At 49.1% G+C, this 23,189-nt stretch overlaps 2 protein-coding genes across 19 annotated transcripts in view; one reads left to right on the top strand and one right to left on the bottom strand.

Annotated features, from left to right (window-relative positions):
- Ttll9 (tubulin tyrosine ligase-like family, member 9) overlaps positions 1 to 7,331 on the top strand; it is a 57,437-nt gene extending 50,106 nt beyond the window's left edge. For 6 of the 17 annotated variants that reach the window (XM_030252158.1, XM_030252161.1, XM_011239821.3 and 3 more), the window contains 3 exons: positions 1,093 to 1,206; positions 1,747 to 1,871; positions 5,758 to 6,194. In XM_030252158.1, coding sequence (XP_030108018.1) covers positions 1,093 to 1,206; positions 1,747 to 1,871; positions 5,758 to 5,834 — 316 coding nt within the window. In that variant the 3' untranslated portion in view covers positions 5,835 to 6,194. Of the gene's footprint in view, positions 1 to 1,092; positions 1,207 to 1,746; positions 3,590 to 5,757 lie in introns of those variants that run through there. The other 11 variants (XM_030252160.1, XM_030252155.1, XM_030252156.1 and 8 more) reach the window with 3 other exon arrangements.
- Positions 7,332 to 7,738: 407 nt separating this feature from the next.
- Pdrg1 (p53 and DNA damage regulated 1) lies at positions 7,739 to 14,868 on the bottom strand. Of its 2 annotated transcripts, XM_030252038.1 has the most exons (7): positions 14,672 to 14,868; positions 14,413 to 14,491; positions 14,083 to 14,254; positions 12,859 to 12,934; positions 11,230 to 11,304; positions 9,107 to 9,187; positions 7,739 to 8,585 (listed from the first exon to the last, which is right to left on the bottom strand). In XM_030252038.1, exons 3-7 carry the CDS (start codon positions 14,167 to 14,169, stop codon positions 8,503 to 8,505), a joined length of 402 nt encoding a protein of 133 aa, XP_030107898.1. In that variant the 5' UTR covers positions 14,170 to 14,254; positions 14,413 to 14,491; positions 14,672 to 14,868; the 3' UTR covers positions 7,739 to 8,502. The 2 variants fall into 2 exon arrangements, with proteins under 2 accessions (XP_030107898.1, NP_849270.1); NM_178939.2 differs by lacking the exons at positions 14,413 to 14,491; positions 14,672 to 14,868 and having other exon boundaries at positions 14,083 to 14,232.
- Positions 14,869 to 23,189: the final 8,321 nt, after the last annotated feature.

The following is a 23,189-nucleotide window of genomic DNA, read 5'->3' on the forward strand; positions in this document are numbered from 1 at the left end:
AGGGAGGGAGGGAGGGAGGGAGGGAGAGAGAGACCTGATTATGTGATCTCTCGATCTTTCTCTCTCTCTCTCTCTCTCTCTCTCTCTCTCTCTCTCTCTCTCTCTCCTCCCCTCTCTTCACTTCCCTCCCCCACCCAGGCTGAGCAGCAGGCTGTAGTGCTGGTGTTATCCTTGTTATTCCTTACTTAGCACCCAGGAGTCTCCCCAGTAACTGCAGCCATCTGCAGAAAGAGGCTTCCCAGACCGGAGCTAACTCATCAACGATGGGGTGTATGAGCATCTAGATTTAGAAGGTGTTTTTATAGGCTTTGTGTCCAGTTAGCAAAACAGCAACAATAGGCTTGTGCCTTTCCTGCCTGGCAGTATCAAACCCAGGTTCTCTCCTCGGAGCAGGTCTTGGATCCAACTGAAAAATAATTGTGGCCCATGGGGCCTCTGTTGTGCCAGTGGGCACACCTTATGTGGCATGCTGATGCCCCTAGTGTTTTGTACCTACAGGGGAGCAAACTGGTAACAATTCCCTCCACCAGCCCGCACCACACCGTGCCTTCAGCCCCACAAGTGCTATGCTTCAAGGAGGGAGCATCCAGGCCCAGTCTGGTTTCTCCACGCCCTGCAAACAAAGTGCAGTGTCCCCAGCAATAGGGTCTAATCGTCTAGTCCTGCCTTGCAGCAATAGCAGTGTAGTAACCTGGCCAAGCACGCAGGGAGGTAACCCACCCCAGCAGTACAATCTTACTCACTGATCTTACAGCATCCCAGAGTTTAGTTTCTGCCCACGTGGGGTAACTTTCTCCCAGCTCTTTTGCTGCTGTCTTTTAATGCTCACAGACATGGGGTGCTGTAGGATTTTTCTGCATCTCTCTGCTGGGTATCACCATCATCCAACCATACATAGCACTTAGAGCTGTGCTGAGCCCTTGCATCTTGTGTGGGTTCATTTCCCAACCCCACTTGGGTGTGCTTGCACATCTTTTGGATATTTTTCTAAGCTGTGAGATGCTTGGGCTTGCCCTGCATGGTGAAACCTCTTAGCAGAAGGTAGACGGGATCCCTGACAGCCCTCGCCACGTTCTCCCATGCTCTCCCCAGGTGGCTCCTAGAAGTCAATGCCTCTCCTTCCCTGACGGCCAGCAGCCAGGAGGACTATGAACTCAAGACCTGTCTGCTGGAGGATACCCTGCACGTGGTGGACATGGAGGCCAGGTAGGGTCCTGTCTGTGCCCTACACGGGGCAGATGGACGCCTGTCAAGGGAACAGGACCCGGAAGCTTGAGATTTAGATTTCATAGGTAGAGAAACTGAGATGTTCATAGGCCCAAGAGCTCAGTGTAGCTGGATGTACTCAAAGCTTCCTGACTGGGACCCTGAGCCGGTCACTTCCCTCTCTGAGGTTCTTTTTGGTTTCCTTGTCTGTAGAGTAGGGAGCGTCATAACTCCCCTGGGGCTGTTGGAGAAACTCCGAGGTGACGCACTGTTGAGTGCCTGGCTTACAACATTCACTAAGAGGCTGCTTACCCCTAACAACAAGTCCTGGGAGGCACACAGGGCCAGCTTCAGGAGTGGGTGAATCCCTGAGGGGGAGGGACAGATTTGAAAGCACACACTACCAATTGGACGCGCATTACCAATGGGAGGAGTAGGAGGAAATGAACGTGGCCCCAATGCAGATCTGCCACTTGGTTTTGGTGGGACAGGTCTTTGAGCCTCACCGACTGCATGCTATCTCCCCGTCTGCATCCCCAGGCTCACAGGAAAGGAGAAGAGAGTCGGGGGCTTCGATCTCATGTGGAATGATGGCCCTGTCAGCCGAGAGGATGGGCCTTCTGACCTATCAGGGATGGGGAACTTTGTGACCAACACTCACCTAGGTACGTTGAGCCAGACAGGAAGTGAGTGGGAGAGAAACATCATAGGAAGTGGAGGGGGGCTGGGGCCGCTTGGCAGAGCAGTGTGATCCAGCCCTTGGCAGAGCAAGCATACCAGCTGTGTGACTTGGGTGAGCAACTTGACCTCTCTGTTCTTCATCCATAACATAAAGATGAGTAGTATCTTACAGGTGTCATGTCCAACCTGCAGCCTGGGAACCGAATGCAGCTAAGGGTGGCAATGAATGTGGCCCAACACAAAATCGTATACTCACTTAAAACAGTTATGAGATTTTTTATTCAGTGTGTGTGTGTGTAACTTTTTGCTCACTTCTCAAGTGTGAACTTTGTAGATGACAATGTCTGGTCACAACATCAAACGGTTGGATACTCCTGGTAGGACCCTGCCTGTTATAGTGAGAAATTTCTGAGTTTCTGGAGGGGGATTTCAAGACTCAGGTGGAGAACAAATTATCATGAGAAAAGTTAAAGGCTGTAGGACTCTGCAAGGTAGTATGTGAAATGTGAAAGAATTCCCCGATTATAGAAATTCACACTCATTGTAGAATATTTGAAAACTAAAGAAGGAAAATTTAAAACACATCCAGACACAACCATCATTAACAATCTGGTGTTTCCTTCCAGTTTTAAAAAATGCATATATTCATATTTTTTGTAAATCTGGCACCAGACTGGCGTTTGGAGTCCCACTTTCCACGTGGCTTCCCTCCCTCCATTCAGGAATACAGAGGACCTCCCATGGGAAGCATGTGTTAGGCGGGTTGTTCATGCGCAATACCACGGCATGTGGTAGCTTCTGTGATTGCCCCTCAAACCAGGAAATTGTCTCCAAAGCTTGCACAGACCACAGAAGGCTGTTGTAGAGATGGGCCAGCCAGCCTGAACCCTAACTCCTGAATTCCGGCCTTTAGTTTCCTGAGTGGTTACAGCACAGCACAGCTACAGAGCATTTCAGCCCACGTGTGTGCCAGCATTTATCAAGCCGACTTCCTACCGTTGGGCATTTGGTGTGATCTCAGTTTTTTACTAAATAACCCTGTGGCGAGCCTCCTCTCCGGTGGAAACCACGGAAGTTGGCTTTTCCTTCTGGCTCCCTGGAAGTAGAAGAATCACTGAGCAGCAGGCATAGGCTTACTTAGAAAGAGGCCCAAGCCCCTTAGTGAATTCATTATTATTTTAATTCCATTGATTACTAAAGAGGCTTCAGTTTCTCATTTGCATTTCCTTTTTTGTAAGCCGTCCCAGCTTTGGACTGATTTCTCTTTAATAGTAGATCATTTTTATGAAGGACTGTGAACCAGTTCTCATGGGAAATTTACTTTTTTGTCAGTTTGGTGGTGGGGTTTAGGCAGGTTTTTGTGTAGCCTAGGCTCTCCTTTAACTCGCTGTGTAGTTAGAGTGGTCGTGAATTTCTGATCCTCCTGTTTCTACTTCCTGAGCTAACATGCCAGGTTTTTCTGCTATTAGGACTTGAACCTAGCACCTCCTGCATGTTAGACAAAACACTTCACCAACTGAGCCACACATAGCCCAAGCTGGCCTTCAGTTCACTGTGGAGCTAAGGCTGGGCTTGAAGTCCTTTCTAATCTTTGTGCCTCACCCTACAATGTGTTGGGATTGATGGCATGTGCCTCTCTTCTTTACTTGCCTGCCTGCCTTTTCCCCTCCCTTCCTCCCTCGGAGCCTCCCTCTCTCCCTCCCTTCCTTCCTTCTTTTCTCTCTCTCCCCTCTCTTTTTTTCTTCTTTTTCTTTCTTTCTTTCTTTCTTTCTTTCTTTCTTTCTTTCTTTCTTTCTTTCTTTCTTTCTTTCTTTCTTTCTTTCTTTCTTTCTTTCTTTCTTTCTTTCTTCTTTTTGAGACAAAGCTTCACTATGTATCTCCAGATGTCCTGAAACTATATAGCCTAGGTTGGCCTTAGACTCACAGAGATCCACCTGTTTCTGCCTCCACAGTGCTGGGATTAAAGGTGTGTGCTACTATGCCCAGCTTGTACCCAGTTTTCTCTGGGTTGCCTATAGTTTTTTTTTTTCTACATTTATAAAGACACAACATTAATGGCTGAAGACATGGTCCTTGTCCCATCCTCATCCATCAAACGTACAGTAAACATTTTCATAAGTTTCTCATTTGTTGTTTTTAATTTTGTTTTGTGGTTCCTTTTAAAACTTTTCTTGGGCCACAGGGTCTCACTGTGTAGCTCTGGATGGCATAGAATTTACTATGTAGATCAGTCTGACTTTGAACTCATAGAGATCCACCTGCTTCTGCCTCCTGGGTGCTAAAAATCCTGTTCTCTTATGATTTAGTATATTCTAAAGAGTTTTGTATGAGTTAGGACTAGGCTTGGCTGCACAAACAAACCCTAATACTTTAAGTAGAACGGGGCTGACCTAGCCAATCTAAAGACCACAGACTTGTAAACCCAGCCACTAGGGAGGATGAGGGAGAAATCTCACAAGTTCATGGTCTGTCTATTCCACAGAGTGGGTTCAAGGCCAGTCTAACTTGGTGAAACCCTGTCTCAAAGAGGGGTTATCAAAAAGTTAGAGTGCTTGCCTGATATTCACAAGCTTGGGGGGGGGGCGGGGCATGGTGTGTCTAGGGCCACACATGTGTTCAGTATGGTCTAGGGGACTGATACAATAGGTTTGAGATGCTTAGGTGACTCTTCTCTTGTCTTTTTGCCACACTCAGCAGGTCTGCTGAATGCTCAGTTTGTCTTCTGGTTGCAAGACGGTTGCTCCAACAGCAGATACTGAACTCTGAAAAATGTAGATGCCTGTGGGAACGAAGATCTGGCTGATTTGCAGCCATTCAGATAGGCCAGGAGGACCACTTCTATAGAAATCCCTAGAATCGTTTTCGAGTTTTCCGGTTTTGTGTTTGGTGTAAGCGAGAGGAGCTGTTTTGGGAGCAGGCAGGGGAAGAAGGCTGATGATTGAGAACAAGTTAGCAATGTGTTCAGGGTCACTGGGTGAACGGTTAGCAAAAAATCCGGTGATGAACCTGGAACTCCAGGAAGGGGTTTGCACTGGACCTGAAGATTTGGCATGAGGAGAGAGCTGAAGCACTAAAGCAGGTTATCCTAAAATCACTCTGGAAAATGCCAAGGATGCACGGGGCAGAGTGCAGAGGCCTTGACATCTGGGGCAGCCTTGGAGGCAAGGGTGGAATCAGGGTTACTCAGAAGGAATCTGCAGGTCAATCCTTGTGCCCATGGAGGGTCACCTCATTCCAGTAGCACTCACTAGTGTTATAAATGTGCCTGGGTAAGATTAAAAACTGGTATTGCCTCAAGAACCAGCTCTGAGACCAAGCAGGGAACAGGTTGCCTGGTGAATGTGCAGGCAGAGGCAGCCATTTGGCATGGAGACGTACTTCCTGGACGTGCTGGGTAAGAGATGTTTAGTCAGCACTTACGAGGCATCAGGCACTGCTGGCTTTTGCGTTTTCACTGAGCAAAGCCAAGGGCAGTGTCATCTGAAGAAGCAGCTGAACGTGACTCTGGCTCCACACAACCTCGGATCAACTCCCAGTTCTGCTACTCCTGCAACTTGGGGTATATAGCACTCTGAGTTTGCTGGCTACTGGGAACTCCTGACAGGGCTCAGCAAGCTCATCTGGGGCCAGTATGGGCCAGTGCCTGAAGCAGCAGGTGAGTTCCCAGTTAGCTTAGGCATTGGCTGACCTCTGAACTCACTCTGCAAGGTGGGTGATGCCATCCTGAGAAAGCAGATACTCAGAGGTGAGCTGAGGGCCAGCCCAGCACAGGAGTGGGCCACCCATGGCCACACAATTCCTGCTGCCCACATCTTGTACCAGCTAGTGGGTATACAGGCCACCGCAACCAACACCTCATATTCTTCCTAGGCTGCGTCAATGACCGGAAGGAGCAGCTCAGGCAGCTGTTCCGATCCCTTCAAGCGCAGAGGAAAGCCCCTAGCTGACCCCCAGTCAGAAGAAATGAGGCCCTGGCAGGTGCCGCCCTGGCCTCTGGCAGCGCGATTCCAGCACAGCGCACCTTTTTCCAGTCTTCACCTTTTTCCAGCGTGGCAGCTGTTTCACTGGACAGGACCAGCTTGTACTTGGACCAGACTCCCTGGACTCCCCACTCCAGCCCTGTGCATCTTTGAACCAGGAACAGCCAATCTTTGGAACTGGGTGGGCTTATCCTTGACTGATTGGCAACTGGGCCCAAAGAGGCCAAGCAGCAAGTTCCACTGCTCAGAGAGCACGTCTAATACCACATCTAATAAAGCACAGGCTTAGAGCTACTCGGCACTGGGCGTAGCTTGGGATGCTGCTGACGTTTTGATGTCTCTTTAATCATGGGTCCGGTGTGCTGAGAAACTCGTCCACAGGAGGTCTGGGATAGTGCCAAGCCCCAAATGTATGGTGTCCTCTGCTATGTGAAAACCAGAGCTAGGGCCTCCTGTGTCTCAGCTGGAAATGAGAACTGGGTAGTCAGGGCTGCTTGGCCAGGGTCCCCGGGAAAACCCACCTCCCATTTGGGGCTTTTGAGTTTAAAACCAGAAAGCAAGGCTCCAGTTGACAGGTAGCCTGGGCTGGAAGGCAACTTACCCCACGGAGAAGGGGCCTCCAGGGGGCCCAAGCAGCTCTCCCTACCTTCTGGGTCATCTTTGTCCATAAATGCAAACCTGGCTACCTAAAGTAAGCCCGAAGGAACGTCTGGGAATCACCAGCAAATCAAGAAGTGAACTGACCATGGGAGGCTGGTAGCCCAAACCCACAACCCCCAAGTATTGACTTGAGGTTCTTGCTTCCAGAATACAGAACCGATGTGCTCTTTGGCTTAGCACCCTGGCAGGCAGGAGAAATTCCAGTGGAGAAATAATGTGCCCCACAAACCCACCAGGTAGCTGCCATCAAAGTGAATTCTGTTGGGTCTGCATCTTATTCACATGGTTTGGGAGTTCAGAGCTTATGAAAAGAGTTGGGTAGACAGTATCATCTCCCCTTTTACCCTGCAATTTGTCCTTCAGGGACCACACAGCCTCTGCCTACAGTCAGGAGGTCACACATTGCTCAGCCCTTGCTCAAGGTTCAAGTACCTCCTTCATCCTGAGCTAAGCTGCCGCCTTCCTCTGAAGCTGTGGTCTTCTAACTAGAGCCCAGTGCAGTGGCCTGGTCATACCATGGGAATGCCTGTAAAATCCAAGGAAACAAATCTTCAGGCACGGACCTTATTTGCCTTACATGCTTTTCTTCATCAACACATTTTAAAATATTCCTTGAAGGCATCAGTATTATTAAAAAATATTTCTAATTTCTAGTTTCTTTCCTATTTTTTGACAGGGTCCACCCTGGAACTTCCTCTGTAGACCAGGCTGGCCTTAAACACATGCAATGTGTATTACAGTTGGAAATAGAAATTTCCACCTACCTCTGCCTCCCATGTGCTGGGATTAAAAGTGTATACCACCATACCTGACTAGTTCATTTTTAATAGGTGTTCTGCGTGTATGTACATGTGTGTACATGTACCATGCATGCCTGTGGAGATTAGAAGGTACCAATTCCCTAGAACTGGCGTTACGGATGGTTATAAGGTAGTATGTGAGGCTGGGAACTTAATTTGGTCTTCTGAAAATGACAAGTGCTCTTAAACCCAGAGCCACCTCTCCACCCCTTTCTTTCAAGAAACTTACATTATAGTTACACCAGCTCGTTTCTGATGTAACTATGGGTCAAATGCAGTGAGGGTAACAGACAGTCGTCTCTTGTCTATTCCTGATGTCACACACTTTTAAGGTAAGAACCACCCCCATTTCTTAGGTAGAAGGGTGGGGCCTTGGTGAAGGACAGAATGAGGTGGGTGACAACTCAGAGCTGTTGTTTGTTCAGTTCATGTTTATTGAGCGGCAGGGACCGGAAGTCAGTTTTGCTCTCACGCCACATTCACACTATGATCTCGAGCCAGCCAGGCAGGCCCTGCTCGCAGAGGTCGGGACGATACTCCACGTCCAGTCACATCAGGAAGGTTACTGCTTGCCAGCCCTGGGCCAGAACTCCATAAGGACTTCTACCTCAAGAGCAAGCACAGAGGGTGACTGGCAGCACCTCTACTACAGAAAGCCAGCAGGAAAAAGGACAGAACTGGAGCAGTGGGGAAACAAATGTGTCTACCTGAAGCTGGTGAGGAGCACTAGGTCTGCTTCACGCAGAAGTGAACGGTCAGTGTCCTGCTTTATTCCAGTTGTCACACACACTGCCTGAAAATGCCTCGCTGTGCAGAAAGCTGGAATGAAGCTCCCAGTCCACCTTCCCCTCCCTCCATCCCCGGCCAGGCCCATGTGAACAGCAGGCTACTGTTGAGAAGTGTCGGCTGCAGACATTCTCACACACCCACACACCTACTGACAGCTGCCAGGGTTTGTCAATAGGTCTTGTGTCCAAGCTCTGGTGACCAGGCCAAGCCCACAGAACAGACTAAGGGTTCTCTCTTGCACAAAGCAACCAAGCACTACAGAAAAAGATTTGTACAGAAGCCACATTCCTGATGCCTGTCCCCTTAAACAGACAATCCTGCCCTTGCAGGTCTCAAGGCTGGGAGTTGGGAAGTCCTACCACAGGTCCCCCATTCTTCTGTGAGTCTCATCCTTTCAAGATGACCTTGAGGGCTTTAACCTCATCCGGGCTGAGGGGATTCAGGTTAAAACCTTTCAGCTCCGGTTTTCCTGCAAGGAATAGAAAGTCACGATCAGATCCGGCCCCCTGCTGCCCAACCTACTGCTGACTCTGGAGCCAGGCCCAGTAAAGTGGCTAACACTGCATTTATACTGCCAGCTCAGCCTGAGAGGTGCAGGGCTGGGCTTCAGGTTCTGCACTGCGCAGGCTGATGCAGACCAACACTCCTCCTGGACTAAGAACCTGCACAGTCCTGACTGCCGCCCCGACCTCCAGGTTCCATCAGACCTGGATCTGAGGTGCTGCTGGGTTCCTCATAAGCTCTGACCTCTGACAAGTCTTCTGAGTTCCTCCAGTCCTAGCTTCCCTCGTACTGTACCATGCAGGGTCATCCTAGGCAGCTCTCAGTGCCTGGGAAAGGAGCTGTGGCAAGAATGAGCTTCACGTCCTATCTCTGAGCTGCTACAGACAACGCTGTTCACCTCCCACTGCCCACCTGAGTGGCTCTGCTCTCTAACATTCTCTCAATGGGTTCCTCCCCTCCCACCTTCCAGCCCCACCAGGCCAACACCTTGGGCTTCAAAGAGGCGGTTAACTTTCACTTTAAGTTGACTCCGCAGCCTTTCTATTTCTTTATCCAGGTGCTCTTGATCTGTAAAAAAGTGCAGCAGGCAGACAGGACAAGGAGGTTAGGTTACAGAGAAGGACCCCAATTTCCACCTAACACCCTTGAGAGTCAAGGCTAAACTCTAGAGGGATACTACCTGTCCACGTCCCTGAGCTGGCCCAGAACAAGGCCTGTCACTCAATTATTCAAAGAATGCTGGGTGGCTAAGAAACTTTACAAACCTAGGTTCCATCAAGGAGACCTGTGAAAATGTGGCCTAAGTAGACAATGGGAGAGCCTGCTGCTCCGGCATAAACTAGTCGGCCACAGTGGACAGGAAGGACCAGCCTAGCGTCACCACAGACTACACTGAGACACAGGCACCCTTCAAAGCTTATCAAACAACTGCTGTGAGGAACGTTCTACTGGCCATCAGCTGCCTGCCTGCTCTCCCTCCCTGATGAAGAAAAGCCCTGCTTGGCCATGCTTCCTTCACAGCTTTGGTAATAGATTTCTCACTATAAATAAGAAACTGTTTATGAACTTGTTCAGTCTATATGGATTTGGGAGAAAACTAGAACCCGCATAGACAGAGATTAGACAACATCTATGGGTCAGCAGGACACACCACCAAATCCTGAACTCGGGGAGTGACCCCTAAGTTTTCAGCTGTACAGTCTCTGGCCCATTACCCAAGCACATTGATCCTTAATTTTAAAATAATTCTTAAAATGTATGACTATGTGTCTGGGTGTCTTGCCTGCCTGTATGTTGTGCACCATGGCATGCCTGGTGCTCACAGAGGCCAGAAAAGGGTGTTGGATCCCCTGGAATTGAAGTCACACCAGCTGTGAACCACTATGTGCTGACTGGAACTGAACCCTGGTCTTCTGGAAGAGCAGCCAGTACTCTTAATAGGAGCCACCTTTCCAACCTGGCCCTTCATTTTAACCACACTACCGTAACTGAAATTTCTGCAGGTTTGTTCTAGTTTCTGTTTTCAGGAAGACAGCCTTACTGGTCCTTTTGATCCATGTGGTTTCAAGGAGGTGAACGAGAGAACAAGTGCCATCTGTTTTTTCCCAGGCAAGGGCCTCCCTGCAGCCTTGTCCTTACAGAGATTCTCCACAGAGACTCCAGTGGTCATGGTTTTGGAGACCTGAGCAGTACTTTGCCTGCACAAGCTGTGCAGACGATAGAGGCTCACTCTTCCTACACTCCATTTTCCTGCAGTGCTAGGAATTAAACCCAGGTCCCTACACAGGCTAGAAAAATGCTCCACCACAGGCTATGTCCCTCTCCCCCCCTCCCCCCACCAGTCACACCTCCACTTTCAGCACAGTCTCAGCAGCAGGGGACATGAAAAATAAAAGCTTGCCAGGGTGGTGGCGCAGGCCTTTAATGCCAGCACTTGGGAGGCAGAGGCAGGTGGATTTCTGAGTTTGAGGCCAGCCTGGTCTACAGAGTGAGTTCCAGGACACCCAGGGCTATACAGAGAAACCCTGTCTCAAAAAAAACAAATAAAGTAAAATAAAATAAAGAAAAAGAAAAGCTCCCTCGGGTACTGGGGTGATGGCTCAGTCAGGCAGAGTGCTTGCTCTGCAAGTGTGAGGACTGAATCTCCAGAACACATGGCTGAGTGTACCTATAATCCCAGCACTAGGGGACAGAGAGAGGCAGATGCAGAGAGCGTTGCTGGCCAACCAAGGTAGCCAAAGAGGTTGGGCAACTCCACTTCAAGGTAGTAAGTAGGGTGGAACATGCTAGAGGAGGATACCTGACATCCTATTCTGACCTCTGCATGTACATACCCATTGACACACACACCACACCACACAGACAGACAGACACACAGGCTCATGAAAAACCTCACTTATCCATGACCCTTTACAGCTATGGATGGCCTTGGCCAATGAGATTTTGGTAGAGAGTGACCTTATTTTCAAACAGAAAGCAAAAGCCTCATATGGAAAAGGCCCTTTGTCTTTCCCCAGCCTGATACACAGTTTGGTTTTCATTGCTGGATTATGACCCAGGAGTGCTGGGGAAAGTAGCTGTGTCCTTGGTCCAGCCCCAGGACACCTTACCTTTCTGGATCATTTCCTTCGTCTTAGGGTGAGGCATTTTGATGAACATGTTCCCAAAGCAAACCATCACATCTTCTGAAACAGCGAACAGACATTTCTTTATCACGTTTTGCTTTTTTCTTTTTGAAGCACCTATCACCTGACTGGCACATTTGTGCTAAGAACATAGCAGAACAAAACAGTCCATGCTCTTGTGGGACTCATGTTATAGCAAAGGTGGGGAATGAACAAGGTTGGGTTTTTCAACATACTGCTAAGAACTAGCATGAAAAATTATATTGACATTATATTGGGCATTTTTGTTTCTTTAAAAAACAAAACACAGAAATACTGTAAGAAAATGTTTTCATTACAATCCCAGGTGTGCGATGTGGGGCTGCTTCAGACTGTCCACAGCAGCTGACTATGATTTGCCTCATGCTCTGGTATGATTTTGCCAGCTGCAGATAGTTTCTTCCAGTGTGTGATTTTTGGAATTCTGAGGACTTTTGAGAAGGTGAAACATTGCTAGGGCCATGAGAGGCAGGGTTGTTGGTCACAGTTTTTTAAGTAGACATATGCAAAGAAATAACAAGAAGAAATTAGATATCCTGAAGATGAAGATCAAACTTGCCCCAAGGACTCAATGCCCCTAATCAGCAGGAAGTGGTCTAATGAGAACGCTGCCCCCTTTCCAACCCCAGACTTTATTCAGGGAGCGTTTTCCTTTCCCCTCTATCCCTTTTTCTCTCTTATCAAATGTTAGGGGGTTGAAAAGGTGGAAGAAAAGGGGTGAAAGGTGGAAGAGAGAAGAACCCATAGAATAGCAAAAGGACAAGCTATTTAAAAACCAACCAACCAACCAAAGTTGTTTCAAGTGCTAGGGAGCATCAGAGGACAGGTTCATTATGGGGATGTGACATCGTGGATATGACATCCAGGCGAGACCTGAGGAAAGCGAGGACATGTCACCCACAAACATGTGGGAAAACAGAGCCAGGCAAACAACAAAGGGACCAGTGAGTGCGTGGGGTGTGTGGGGCTGGATCATGTGGAGTCTCGAAACAGCTCTGGGTTTCATTCAGGTGAGATAAGCCAATGGAAGCCCTACATGTCAGTGCCCTTCACTGTGGCCGGAATGCTGCCCACCTTTCCAGAAATGCTTCATGTTGTCCCCTTAGTGGGACATGGCATGGCTTGACTTGCTCATGCCACCAGCCACAGCAGCCACCTGGCCTCATCTACTGAGCCCCATCTCTTCCCTCCAAGACAGTCTCGACACCCACCCATGGCCAACTCCATCTTTAGCTTTCTCACAATTTTCAGTTATGTGTTTGTGCTGCTTTCCTCGTGTGGAACATAAGGGCAGAACTATTGCTTTTATGTGCGGTGAGCACTCTCTGCATCTGCCATCAGTGAGTGAGGAGCTAATGGCCTGTCACTGAAGTGAGCATCTAAAATTCTGAGTCACAGCATATGTCTGACCTGCAACGCTCGCTCGCTCGCTCTTCTCCTCAAGCTGTCTAAGTTTCCCACGAGGGTGAGTCACACAGTCCCAGCCTCCTGCCTGGTTTTTACCAGGGATAATGAAGTCCTTCAGAAGACAACTGAACCGGCTTCCAGGGCTTCAGTAAGGATGTCGCAACTTACCAGAGACACTCAGGTCCTTCTGTAGGGCCCTCAGGCCCTCTCGGTTCTGATTCCTCTTGGTGTCCAGGTCTACAATCTGAAAACAGGAGCAGATGGGGACTCAGCTGCCTCCAGCCCCAATCTGAAGAGACAAGGTATCATTTCTGGCTAAGTTCCAAGGTCTTGCCTAACATGGAGGACTCAGGTGGGAAGGTGCTTCTTTACCCACTCAGCTTCCAGCTCCTCTGCTTCGACACAAACCTCCTTCCTCCAGAGAAGGTGCTAGGAAAATGCCTGCAGATTGAATCATTTTGTGTCATCCAGTCAACCTTGAGAGTGTACCAGAGTCACCAGGGAGTGAGCTGAGTGTCTTCTCTAGACAGTGACTACTGACACACTCTTGTTAGGTAACTCTGACAGTCTCACCAGACACTCAACCATACTGGACTGGAACAGCTGTGGCATGGTACCACTATGACAGCTAACTACTCAAGAGGTGACATCTGGGGCCGCAGCTAGTGAACCACCAAGCCTTCTCAAATATAGACCACAAAGAACCATTATGGCCATTATGACAGCGTTTGAAGACCATCAAATATATCAAGTATATGTCTCGCCCCATCACTACCATCTGGTCTAACTCTAGACCATCGGGATCACCTGAATGGTTCCCCGCTCTCTAGGAAGCAGCCAGAGAGAGGCATTTAACATCCAAATGCACGCCTATAATCCCAGAACTCAGGAGACTGACAAGGATAGACCACGGATTGTTCAAGGCTAACCTAGACAACACAGTAAGCCCTCTAAAGTTTAGAGTCTAAAGCAACCGATCCCCAGCACGAACTCCCTTTAGGGACTAACCACTTACCACAGAAACAGAACCAAGCACCCCTTTCGGATCTACGAGGCCCTCAACCCCTCACCCCCGCGCCCGACACCCACACACCCACACATCACACCCACACACCCCAGCGCATTGCCCAGACACATGCCGCCCATGTCTCAGTAACCTGATTCACGATGGGCCAGGGACTGCGTTTGGAAAGTGGTGTCAGGGGAGCCTCCCGCAGACAGTGAGAATCCAGGAGACCAGCAATGACCGGGCAGGGTGAAAGGAAGGCGACTATCCAGCACAGAACCAGTGCTCGCTCCGCGCCAGGCCGCTGGGACCAGTGACGCCGGAAGACCGGGTGAGCTCCCTGCCACCCCGCGCACTTACGCGCTCGCAGCCGCCACGTCTCTCACCTGCCGCTTGTCCGACAGCACGGCCTCGGCCAACTCCTCTACTTCGACCAGGTACCGCAGCACCCGCTCCGCCTCGGGGGACAGCATGGTGCCACGCACCTCTTCTGACACACTGCTACAACTTCACCTTGGCTCCTTCCGCGCACGCGCTGTTCTGGGACTTCCGGCACGCCTGCGCAGTGAAAAGAGCAAGCGCCGCAGCGGGGCTCCAGAGGGGCGGGGTAGGCTTTGGGAGCGGGGCAGGTGCGCCCCCTACAGGCTCTGAAGGAGCAACACAACGCACTGTCCATTTCCCTCCCTTCAAAGGGTTCCTGGGCATCCACTACATACCAGATTGGGTGTCAGGAACGCGGCTGCAAATAAAACATCCCGACTCTAGGAACGTCGTCCCATTGGAAAACAACGAACACTGAAGGCAAAATAATTACACATTATGGAAGGTAGTGATAAGGGATTTGGAGACACAGAGATCATAAAGTCCCGGTTTAACGACGCCCAGAAACTGAGTGTGGCAGACAGACTCATATTTTAATCCACGACGTTTTCAGCTTCCAGTTTGTAAATAATGGGTGATAGAAATTCCCCTCACTCTCTCTCTTTCTCCCCGGAAGATGGAAAGGAAGCAGTAATTATTTTAAATTGCATCTGGCTGCAGCATTTGTTGAATCTAATGTCCACAGTAGCAAGCCGAGATTCACAGAAGGAGCTGGAAACTGTCCAGGGGAGCAGTGGAGTGTCAGTAAGAGCGTAAGAGTGAATTAGGATCCAGGACTTCCCAGAGGAGGCGTGTGTGTGTGTGTGTGTGTGTGTGTGTGTGTGTGTGTGGTGACTGCCTGACAGAACCGGAGGGGTCCCCCAATGTTGCAAAGCTGGAGGCTCAGACGCTGGGCCTGGGAGTTTCTGCCTCACCAATCCTCTTTTGTTTTTCCGTGTGCGAAACTGGAATTACCCCAGTGCCTCTCAAACACCACGCTCTACCACTGAGCTATATCTCATCTATTTTCTTGTGTGGTGTGTGTGTGTGTGTGTGTGTGTGTGTGTGTGTGTGTTGCATGCGTGTAAGGGTGCTCTGTGCTCCTGCAGACACAAGCAGAGGCCAGACAGATTAGGGTGTCAGGTGTCTGTCTCTCCCTGATATTCTCACCTTATTGTCTTGAAATAGAGCCTCTCCTTGAAACAGAAGCTCACTTTTGGGCTAGGCTTGCTAGACATTGAGCTCTCTGGATCTGCCTGTCGCTGTTTGTTGCTGCTCACACAGCCATGTCTGGGTTTTTCTGTAGGCGCTTGAGATTCAAACTCAGATCCTTATTCTTGCAAAGTGAACACTCTTCATTCACGGAGCCACCTCCCCTAAGGCCTAACTCTGAGGTTCACTTTTTAGTCTCCTTTTTTGGACTCTGGGAAACTTAGCCCATTCATATTCTTTGCCTCACTTGAATTTCACGGACACTTTTTTTTTCTCACAGGATTATGCCTGTTTAGTTTTATAGCTGCAGGCTGAGGCTGAGAGAAGGGCTAATCAGTCACAAATTCCCCGGGGTGGAGGGTGCTGGTCTCTTTTTCACAACTATCTATGGACATTGACAAACTGTGCCTCACGAAGCCTGGAAACACCTCTTTCTTGTCTGGCTTTGGGCTACCTTCAATTACTAGAGACAGACAGTTTTCTCTGCAGCTGCGTGGTGTGGGGATGGAGGAAGCTTCATTAAGGATTCCTCATAGAGGGTGAATTTGTCGCCAAACCCAGGATGTTTTGTGTAAACACCTTCTGGTTCAGAAATGAAGGCACAAGCCCTGTGAAAGAAGTGGGGGTATTTGCCAAAGGAAAAATGAGTCTTCCAGGAATCCCTGGGGCCTGGACCCTAGTCCTGCATCGTCTCTCCACCTTGGGGCCAAAGATGGCTGGAAAAACGGACACCTCTGACCCCTGCTGGGTGGTCCTGCATGGAGAGAAGTTAAGAAAGGTTCCATGTTAAATTTCTTGGCTCCGACTGACCCTCGGGGCCACATCTGGTCATTGGATATTGCAGAGAAGGTCACACATATCCCCAAGGGTCAAAATGAACAGATTGTGAACTCTGGGATATCTCTGATATTACCTAACTATTCATGTCACAAAAATGTAGCAATTTCCCAGGCTTAGAGATTCATGAGTTTACTGTGAGCAGAGCCGGGTGTGATGCCTGCCTTCGGGCTGGGGAAGCAGGGGAGAGGACCATTGGCAGGGCTATAACCAAATGCATCCCGAGTCAAGTGTAGATAAGTGTTGACAGGTTCCCCAGTGATGCAAGGTGGACAGGGAGAGATGCAGGAACCGTTTGGGATAAGGTAGTTAGGGAGGGCTTCTCTGAAGAGGTGGCACTGGAACAGACATGGGGAGGAGGTAAGGGGGTGAGCCATGAGGGTATTTGGGTGAGGTGAGACAGCATTGCAGGTAGAGGACACAGCAAGTGCAATGACCCTGATCCAGACCTGTGACCTGTGACCTGTCTCTGCTCACTGAGGCAGGGTCAGTGGCAGGTACCAGGTAAGGTTGTCAGTGGAATGAAGCCCTAGGAAGCAAAGGGAGGGATGAGTGACCTCATCCCCCGCATCTTTACTTCTCTGTGGGGTTGCCAGTGATGCTCCTCATGTGGGGCTGCTGCATCCATCCACATAAGAGAAGGGTCGCTGGACCAAGGGGCTGTGGGGATTCTCAGGACATTTGCACACACTAGCCCTTAGCCTGGTTTGATTTTCTGCCAGCCCCTTTGATACTACAGCCATAACACATCTCCATTTGTCATATCTCCCCTCTGTGTTGTATGTCCCCACCTCTGCATCTCTCTCTCTCTCTCTCTCTCTCTCTCTCTCTCTCTCTCTCTCTCTCTCTCTCTCTCCCCCTTCCTGAGCATTAGCTTCTTGAAATGGAGTTTGTGAATGGAAGTTACCAGAGAGAAGTCATACCTACTTTAAAGAATTGATTGACTGATTCAAGCTCTGTGATTGTAGAGAGTTGGAATGTTGCAGATTCAGAACTGGACTATCCTGTGCTGTCTCTGTTCCCCTTCCTAGCCATTCCTTGCCCACCTCTGTTACCTTATTTTATTTTATTTTATTTTATTTTATTTGTTTGGCTATCAGGTAAAAACCTTTGAAATATATTTTAAGTAGACCAGAAGGTACCACACCACCCAACTGCTAAGGATGCCAGCAGATAGCATCTAAACCCTGTAAAAGCTTTTCCCATTTTGCATTTCCTTGTCTAACTTCAGTCCCACCAACATATTTAACACATAGATTGAATTTTACCTTTGTTTTGTTCTATGACTAGTAAGAGCTCATGTAACCTGGGCTGGGCTTGGTGGCTCCTGCCTTTAATTTCAGCACTCTGTGAGTTCAAATCTGTCCTAGAAAGCACAGAGTTTTCTGGGCCAGCCGGGTTGGTATTGTGAGACCCTGTCTCAGAGACAAGCAAACAACAGAATAACTCACGGAACTTTTGTCCACAGTGGAGTGGTCTCATCTGAGTCTGTGTTTGGGGCAATGAACTCTCATATTTGGTGGCTCAGAATAAACTCTCTTATTCCCTTTGAGATGACAGCGAAGTTTGCCCTGGCAGGACCTTGGCTGTTCAGTTCACTGCTGTATCTCTAGACCAAGACTCAGTCGGTGATTGTGGGATGAATGTGAGGGTGGACTTTCTGAACCCTGGCATATGGTAGATGAGCAGAGCCAGCTCAAGGTAACTAGTTTGCTAACCCAGCTGTTAAGTCCAGGCTGGGTGGCCACATGGCTGGTATATTGTGGAGGCAATTAAAGCTCTAAGAGAATAACTATCTTCCTCCTTCTTGTTTTGTTTTGGAGACAGGGTTTCTCTGTGTAGCCATGGCTGACCTGGAACTTGCTCTTGCCTCAAACTCAGAGATCTGTCTGTCTCTGTCTCCCAAATGCTGGGATTAAAGGTGTTCACCACCTTCGCCCAGCCTTCTTTTGTTCTTTCTTAATCTAAAGGTTTCACCCGGTCACACTGAGGTCTACCCCCAATTTGAACCACATCAATTTAGGGGTATGACTCTTCAGTCTTGGTGTTTGTGGACTGCAGCCAATAGCAATAGTGTTCTCCCCATCCCTTGGAATCTCTGTATGTTCAATGATAGCACCCACAACTCTCCTCGGGAAGTATGGTCCTCAGGCTACTGCAGCCATTCCGATGATGAACCTGCCTTCCTAGCTAAGGCCATCATTTGGGACTTGGAGGCCTGTCTTTTTGAATGAGGTGAGGGGTGGGGGTCAGTGCATCCATGTCTAGCTTACAGATGGAGCCCCCCCCCCCAAGCAGCAGGCAGATGAAGCTGCCATCTGTGCCTCTGGCTGAGATCACAGCCATAATGGACTTCTGTCTGTCTCCCTGATTGCTTCATGCTTTAAAACCCTCCATGAGTATCGCTCACTCCTTAGCCTACCCCAGATGACCCACCCACCACCACTGTAACAGAAGTCAAGAGGTATTGTTTTGTTTTTGAAGATGGTCATATAGTCCCAGCACTCAGGAGGCTGAGGCAGGAGGATCATGAAGAATTCAAGGCCAGTCTGGGATACAGAGAAGGTGGGGTGGGGTACCCCATTCTTGCCAGCACTCCTAGACAGTTTTCTCTACTCCTTTGTCCTGTGTGCTCTACTTTACTTAGGGTGTCATCTGTCCATCTCCCTGAGCCAGAAAGGAGACTTTGGGAGGCCGTGAACTACTGATAAGTCCCAGAACAGTATGTGGCTCAGAGTAGATGCTCAGCAAGGATTCTGATGAATGAGTGAGGTGACGAATCAGAACTGTAACCCTGTGCTGAGATGCTAAGGTTGGGAGCAGGAAGAGGCACAGCCTACCAGGCACTGTCGATGAAGGAAATGATGGATGAGCCACTCTGGAGGGTTTTGAGCAACCATGGACATGATGAGGTCAGCCTGGGAGAGGACCCTTCCCTGACTCTGGTGGGATGGTAGGCTGAGGAGGGCAAGTGGTCATCTGAACTGTGATGGGTGCATTGTTAGGGGTGGGAGCTTGATACCTAACCCTTAAAGAGGTGACCAGCTGCAGCTGCATTGGGGGTGGAGAGCACAGCAGAGCTCTGTATCAGTGTCCGAATGCTTCAAACAGCTTGGGTGGCTGCCTCACCAGCTCGGGTCCATGGCTAGTCCAGGTGCCCACACCCCTGCGCTCGCCCTGAATGTGAGTTGCTGGCCTGGGTGGTCCCCTGCTCCTCCCTCTCCTTCCTCTGTGGGTTTGGCAGGTGGCAGAGAGGCCTCCCTTCCTCTCCCCCCATGACCCGGAGCATAATCCCTTGCATTCATGTGTCTCCTGTGCCCTTGCTTCATCCTCCCACGTCCCTGGATAACGCAGAAATATGATTCCCATTGGGCAGATGAGGACATTAAGGCCAGGAAAGGGGGTGGGATCCCCCTGAGGTAATGCAGCCAGATGGAGACACCAGGTGGGGGCATGTCTCCAATTCCCCCTGCATAGATTTTCAACAGGCAACAGATGGCTCTGTGGCTTGACTTGAAACATCTTAAATGACCCCAAAAGAGTGTGAGTCCAGAACAAATTGCAGGCCTCGGGGAGCAAATCTTTACTATGAACTCAATCCTAAATTTATTCTGTTAAATTCTGTGATTATAGCCTAACAGCTGTCCTCCAGGACTGAAACTTACATGCTGAGCAAGCACCCTACCACTGAGCTTCAGCTTTCTACTTTTTATTTTGAGAGTAGGTCTAACTAAGAGGCTCAGGCTAGCCTTGAACTCACTGGACAGCCCAGGCAGACCTTGCACTTAGGATCCTGCTCTTACCATTTTGGGTAACATTGCTCAGTTGAGATTCTAGGTCTGTATGAAGAAGTCCAGCTTAGATCCACCTTTACACGGATTCTGAGGATGGAATTCAGGTCTTCAGGCTTGTGTAGCAAACACCTTCCTTCATCTTCTGAGTCACCTCACCAGTCTGCATGTGTCCATCTTCTGCGGCTTGACACTGGCAATGGCTCTAAGTATTGCATTTGCTGCTCTCATAGGCAGGCATCTAAGGTGCTTCTAGTTGTGGATTACAGGAAGCGCTGGTACAATGGCGCTCTATAGGCTCCTGTATCTGAATGCTTAGTCACCAGGGGGTGGGACTCTTTGAAAGGGTTAGAAGGAATAGGAGGTGTGGCCTTGTTGGAGGAAGTGTGTCTTTGGAAGTAGACCCTGAATTTTCAAAAGCCCTTGCTAGGCCCAGTTAGCTTCTCTCTTTCTGCTGCTTGTGGATCAGGCTGTAGAACTTTTAGTTACCTTTCTAGCAACATGCTAGCCTGCATGCCACCATGCTCCCACCATGATGGCAATGAACTAAACCTCTGAAACTGTAAGGCCCAACTAAATATTATATACATACATATATACATACGTACATACATCCGTGTGTGTGTGTGTTGCTTTGGTCATAGTGCCTCTTCACATCAATAGAAAAGTGACAAAAACATCCCTTATGGTGGGCCTCATGGTCCTTGTCTTTCCACATCTTCCTCCACTCTCCTTGGGTCTAGGTCCTCAAAGGTACCTCCCACTGTGCTTTCTTAGGTTATGCACCCTGTCTGGAATGTTCTTTGCTTTTCTTATCCGACGGTGTTTACTCTTCCCTTGTACACACACACACACACACACACACACACACACACACACATACACACACACACACATTGAGCCATCAGGTCAACCCATAGCAGGTTTCGGTCTCACTTGTGGCCTCCCCCACTTTCCCTGTTTTGGACAAGGCCTTCTTCCCTCCTGTGTTTGGGATTCTCACCAGGACAGAAGCCATATGGAACATGGATTCCAGGAACTTCCTCTCAGGGGTCAAGGACCTCAGAGTGGGCTCCAGAAAGCTGAGCATGACCATGGCCTAAAAATCCTGAAGGGAGTTAAGGACCCAGTTTGTTGTTTTGTGTTGGGATAGGGTCTCATGTAGCCCAAGCTGGCCTCAAACGATATATAACTGAGGGTAACCTTGAACTTCTGATCTTGCCTTCACTCCCAGAGATTACAGGCATGCCTGTTTTCCAGAGTGCTGGGGATTGAGCCCAAGGCTTTTGCATGCTAGAGTAGTCATTTAACAAATGAGCTGAGCTATATCCTCATCTCCAGGATCCAGGGGTTTTTCTCTGTCTCCCCTTCTTCTCTCCCCTTTCTTCCCCTACTCTTTTACTCTCACAGGTAGCCTTCCTTCCACTGGGGGAAGGATGGAATGTAAGGGTCAAGGTGGGAATGAGTAGATCAGCCCTCTGTGAAATGGGTGTTGGTGTTAACGACAATGCCTGTGAGTGTCAACACTGTGCTGAGACCTGAAGGCTCAGTGGTGTACAAGACAAGACCGTGCTCAGCTCTGTGGGCTTTCAGCCATGAGCATCCTGTGGTTGGCATTTATTCATGTGCCATTTCCTAATTGTGAAAATGCTCAAATAAAATCTCACAGTCCAGTGAGATTGCGTAGAGGGTCCTAAATTAAATCTAGGGTGGAGTAAGGCTTCTTGAGAACGTGACATTTAAGCTGAGATCTTAGGATAACTAGAAATAAACTAGGCAAAGGAAGAGTGTGGAGATGGGGCTGGGTGATGCTCAAAGCTGTGTGAACGGGTTCAGACTGCAGCTTGGCCCAGGAGACTCCATTTTACAAGTAGCATTTGGCTGCACTTGACAGTATCAAAGGAAGGATGACGCTGCATCTTGGTTATTTACACAGACACCACCACAGTGTAGCACCAGGCAGGAGGCTCAGACCCCACGACTGTGAGGCACCATACCTGAGGCACAGACCTCATCACTGTGAAGCACCAGCCATGAGGCTCAGACTGAGAACATACTCCTCCAAAGAAAGAGGTGTCACCTAAAACCTTACAGAGTAGACTGAGAACATATGGGCAAGTGGGTGTATCAAAACCGTATCAGAAAAACCAAGCCTGAGGACTTACTGAATATACCAAAGATGAAGGATGCAACATTCTCACTGGACCCCATAAAGAAAAGAACATCTAACCCTGGGAGGGTGACTGCTCGCTCTTCCACTTACCTGTTATCTGACCACTCATCTGACCACCTGGTGCTCGTGTGTGTGTGTGTGTGTGTGTGTGTGTGTGTGTGTGTCTGTCTGTCTGTCTGTCTGTCTGTCTGTCTGTCTCTGTCTCTCTGTGTCTGTCTGTGTGTGTATATCTGTCTGTCTCTCTGTCTGTCTGTCTGTCTGTCTGTTTGTCTCTCCATGTGTCTGTGTGTATCTGTATGGTATGTGTCTGTCTGTCTGTCTGTCTGTCTCTGTGTGTGTGTATGTGTCTGTCTGCTGTCTATCTGTGTGTATAGGGACCAACAGGCAGAGACTCCTAACTGTCCCTGGGCTTCAGTTGACCACTGTGGTCCCCATTGCTTGATTCCACTGGAACTGATCTCCCCCGTCCATCTACACAACTTTCTAATATTTGAAAGTCCATCCATCCACAGTGACCATGGGCTTCTTCTCAAGTGTGCTGGAGCTGTGCATGCCTCCCCCAGTGCTCCTCCCAGATGCTCTGCTGTCTTGTCTAGTCACCTCCAATAATATCTGCTCTCTCCCTTGCCTCCAGAGAGATCTCTTTGAACTCTGCATCCCAGGTTAACCCCTTTGTAACCATCCTGTAACCCCTGTATGACGTGTAATATGTGTTCTGAAAATTAATATTAGTAATTAAGATCAGAGTAAAAGAATCTATGGTTGACAGAAAGCAAAGAAAACTGGGATGACTGGTAAACAGCAGTCAAATCTATCAACATAGCCGGCAAATTTATTGTTAGTCAATAAATTCTGACATTGTGGAAAGACACACACATGTCCACCTATGCTTTTGACATTCCACTCTCAGAACAGAGAGGTTATGCATGGGGGGGCGTGGAAGTGCCTCAGCAAGAGAAATCAGTAATGGGCAAGGCACTATGGCAGGAGGGAACTTGGATGAAGCTAGTATGGCTAGAGACGATGGGGTAGGAGATACTGAAGGGTCAGATAGGGGCTAGGCCACAGTGAAGGACCTGGGGGACATAGAGGAATTAGCAAGTGGACACAGCCACTGAAC

Source organism: Mus musculus, chromosome 2 (genome assembly GCF_000001635.26).
Source record: "Mus musculus strain C57BL/6J chromosome 2, GRCm38.p6 C57BL/6J".
In the NCBI taxonomy this organism is placed as follows: domain Eukaryota; kingdom Metazoa; phylum Chordata; class Mammalia; order Rodentia; family Muridae; genus Mus; species Mus musculus.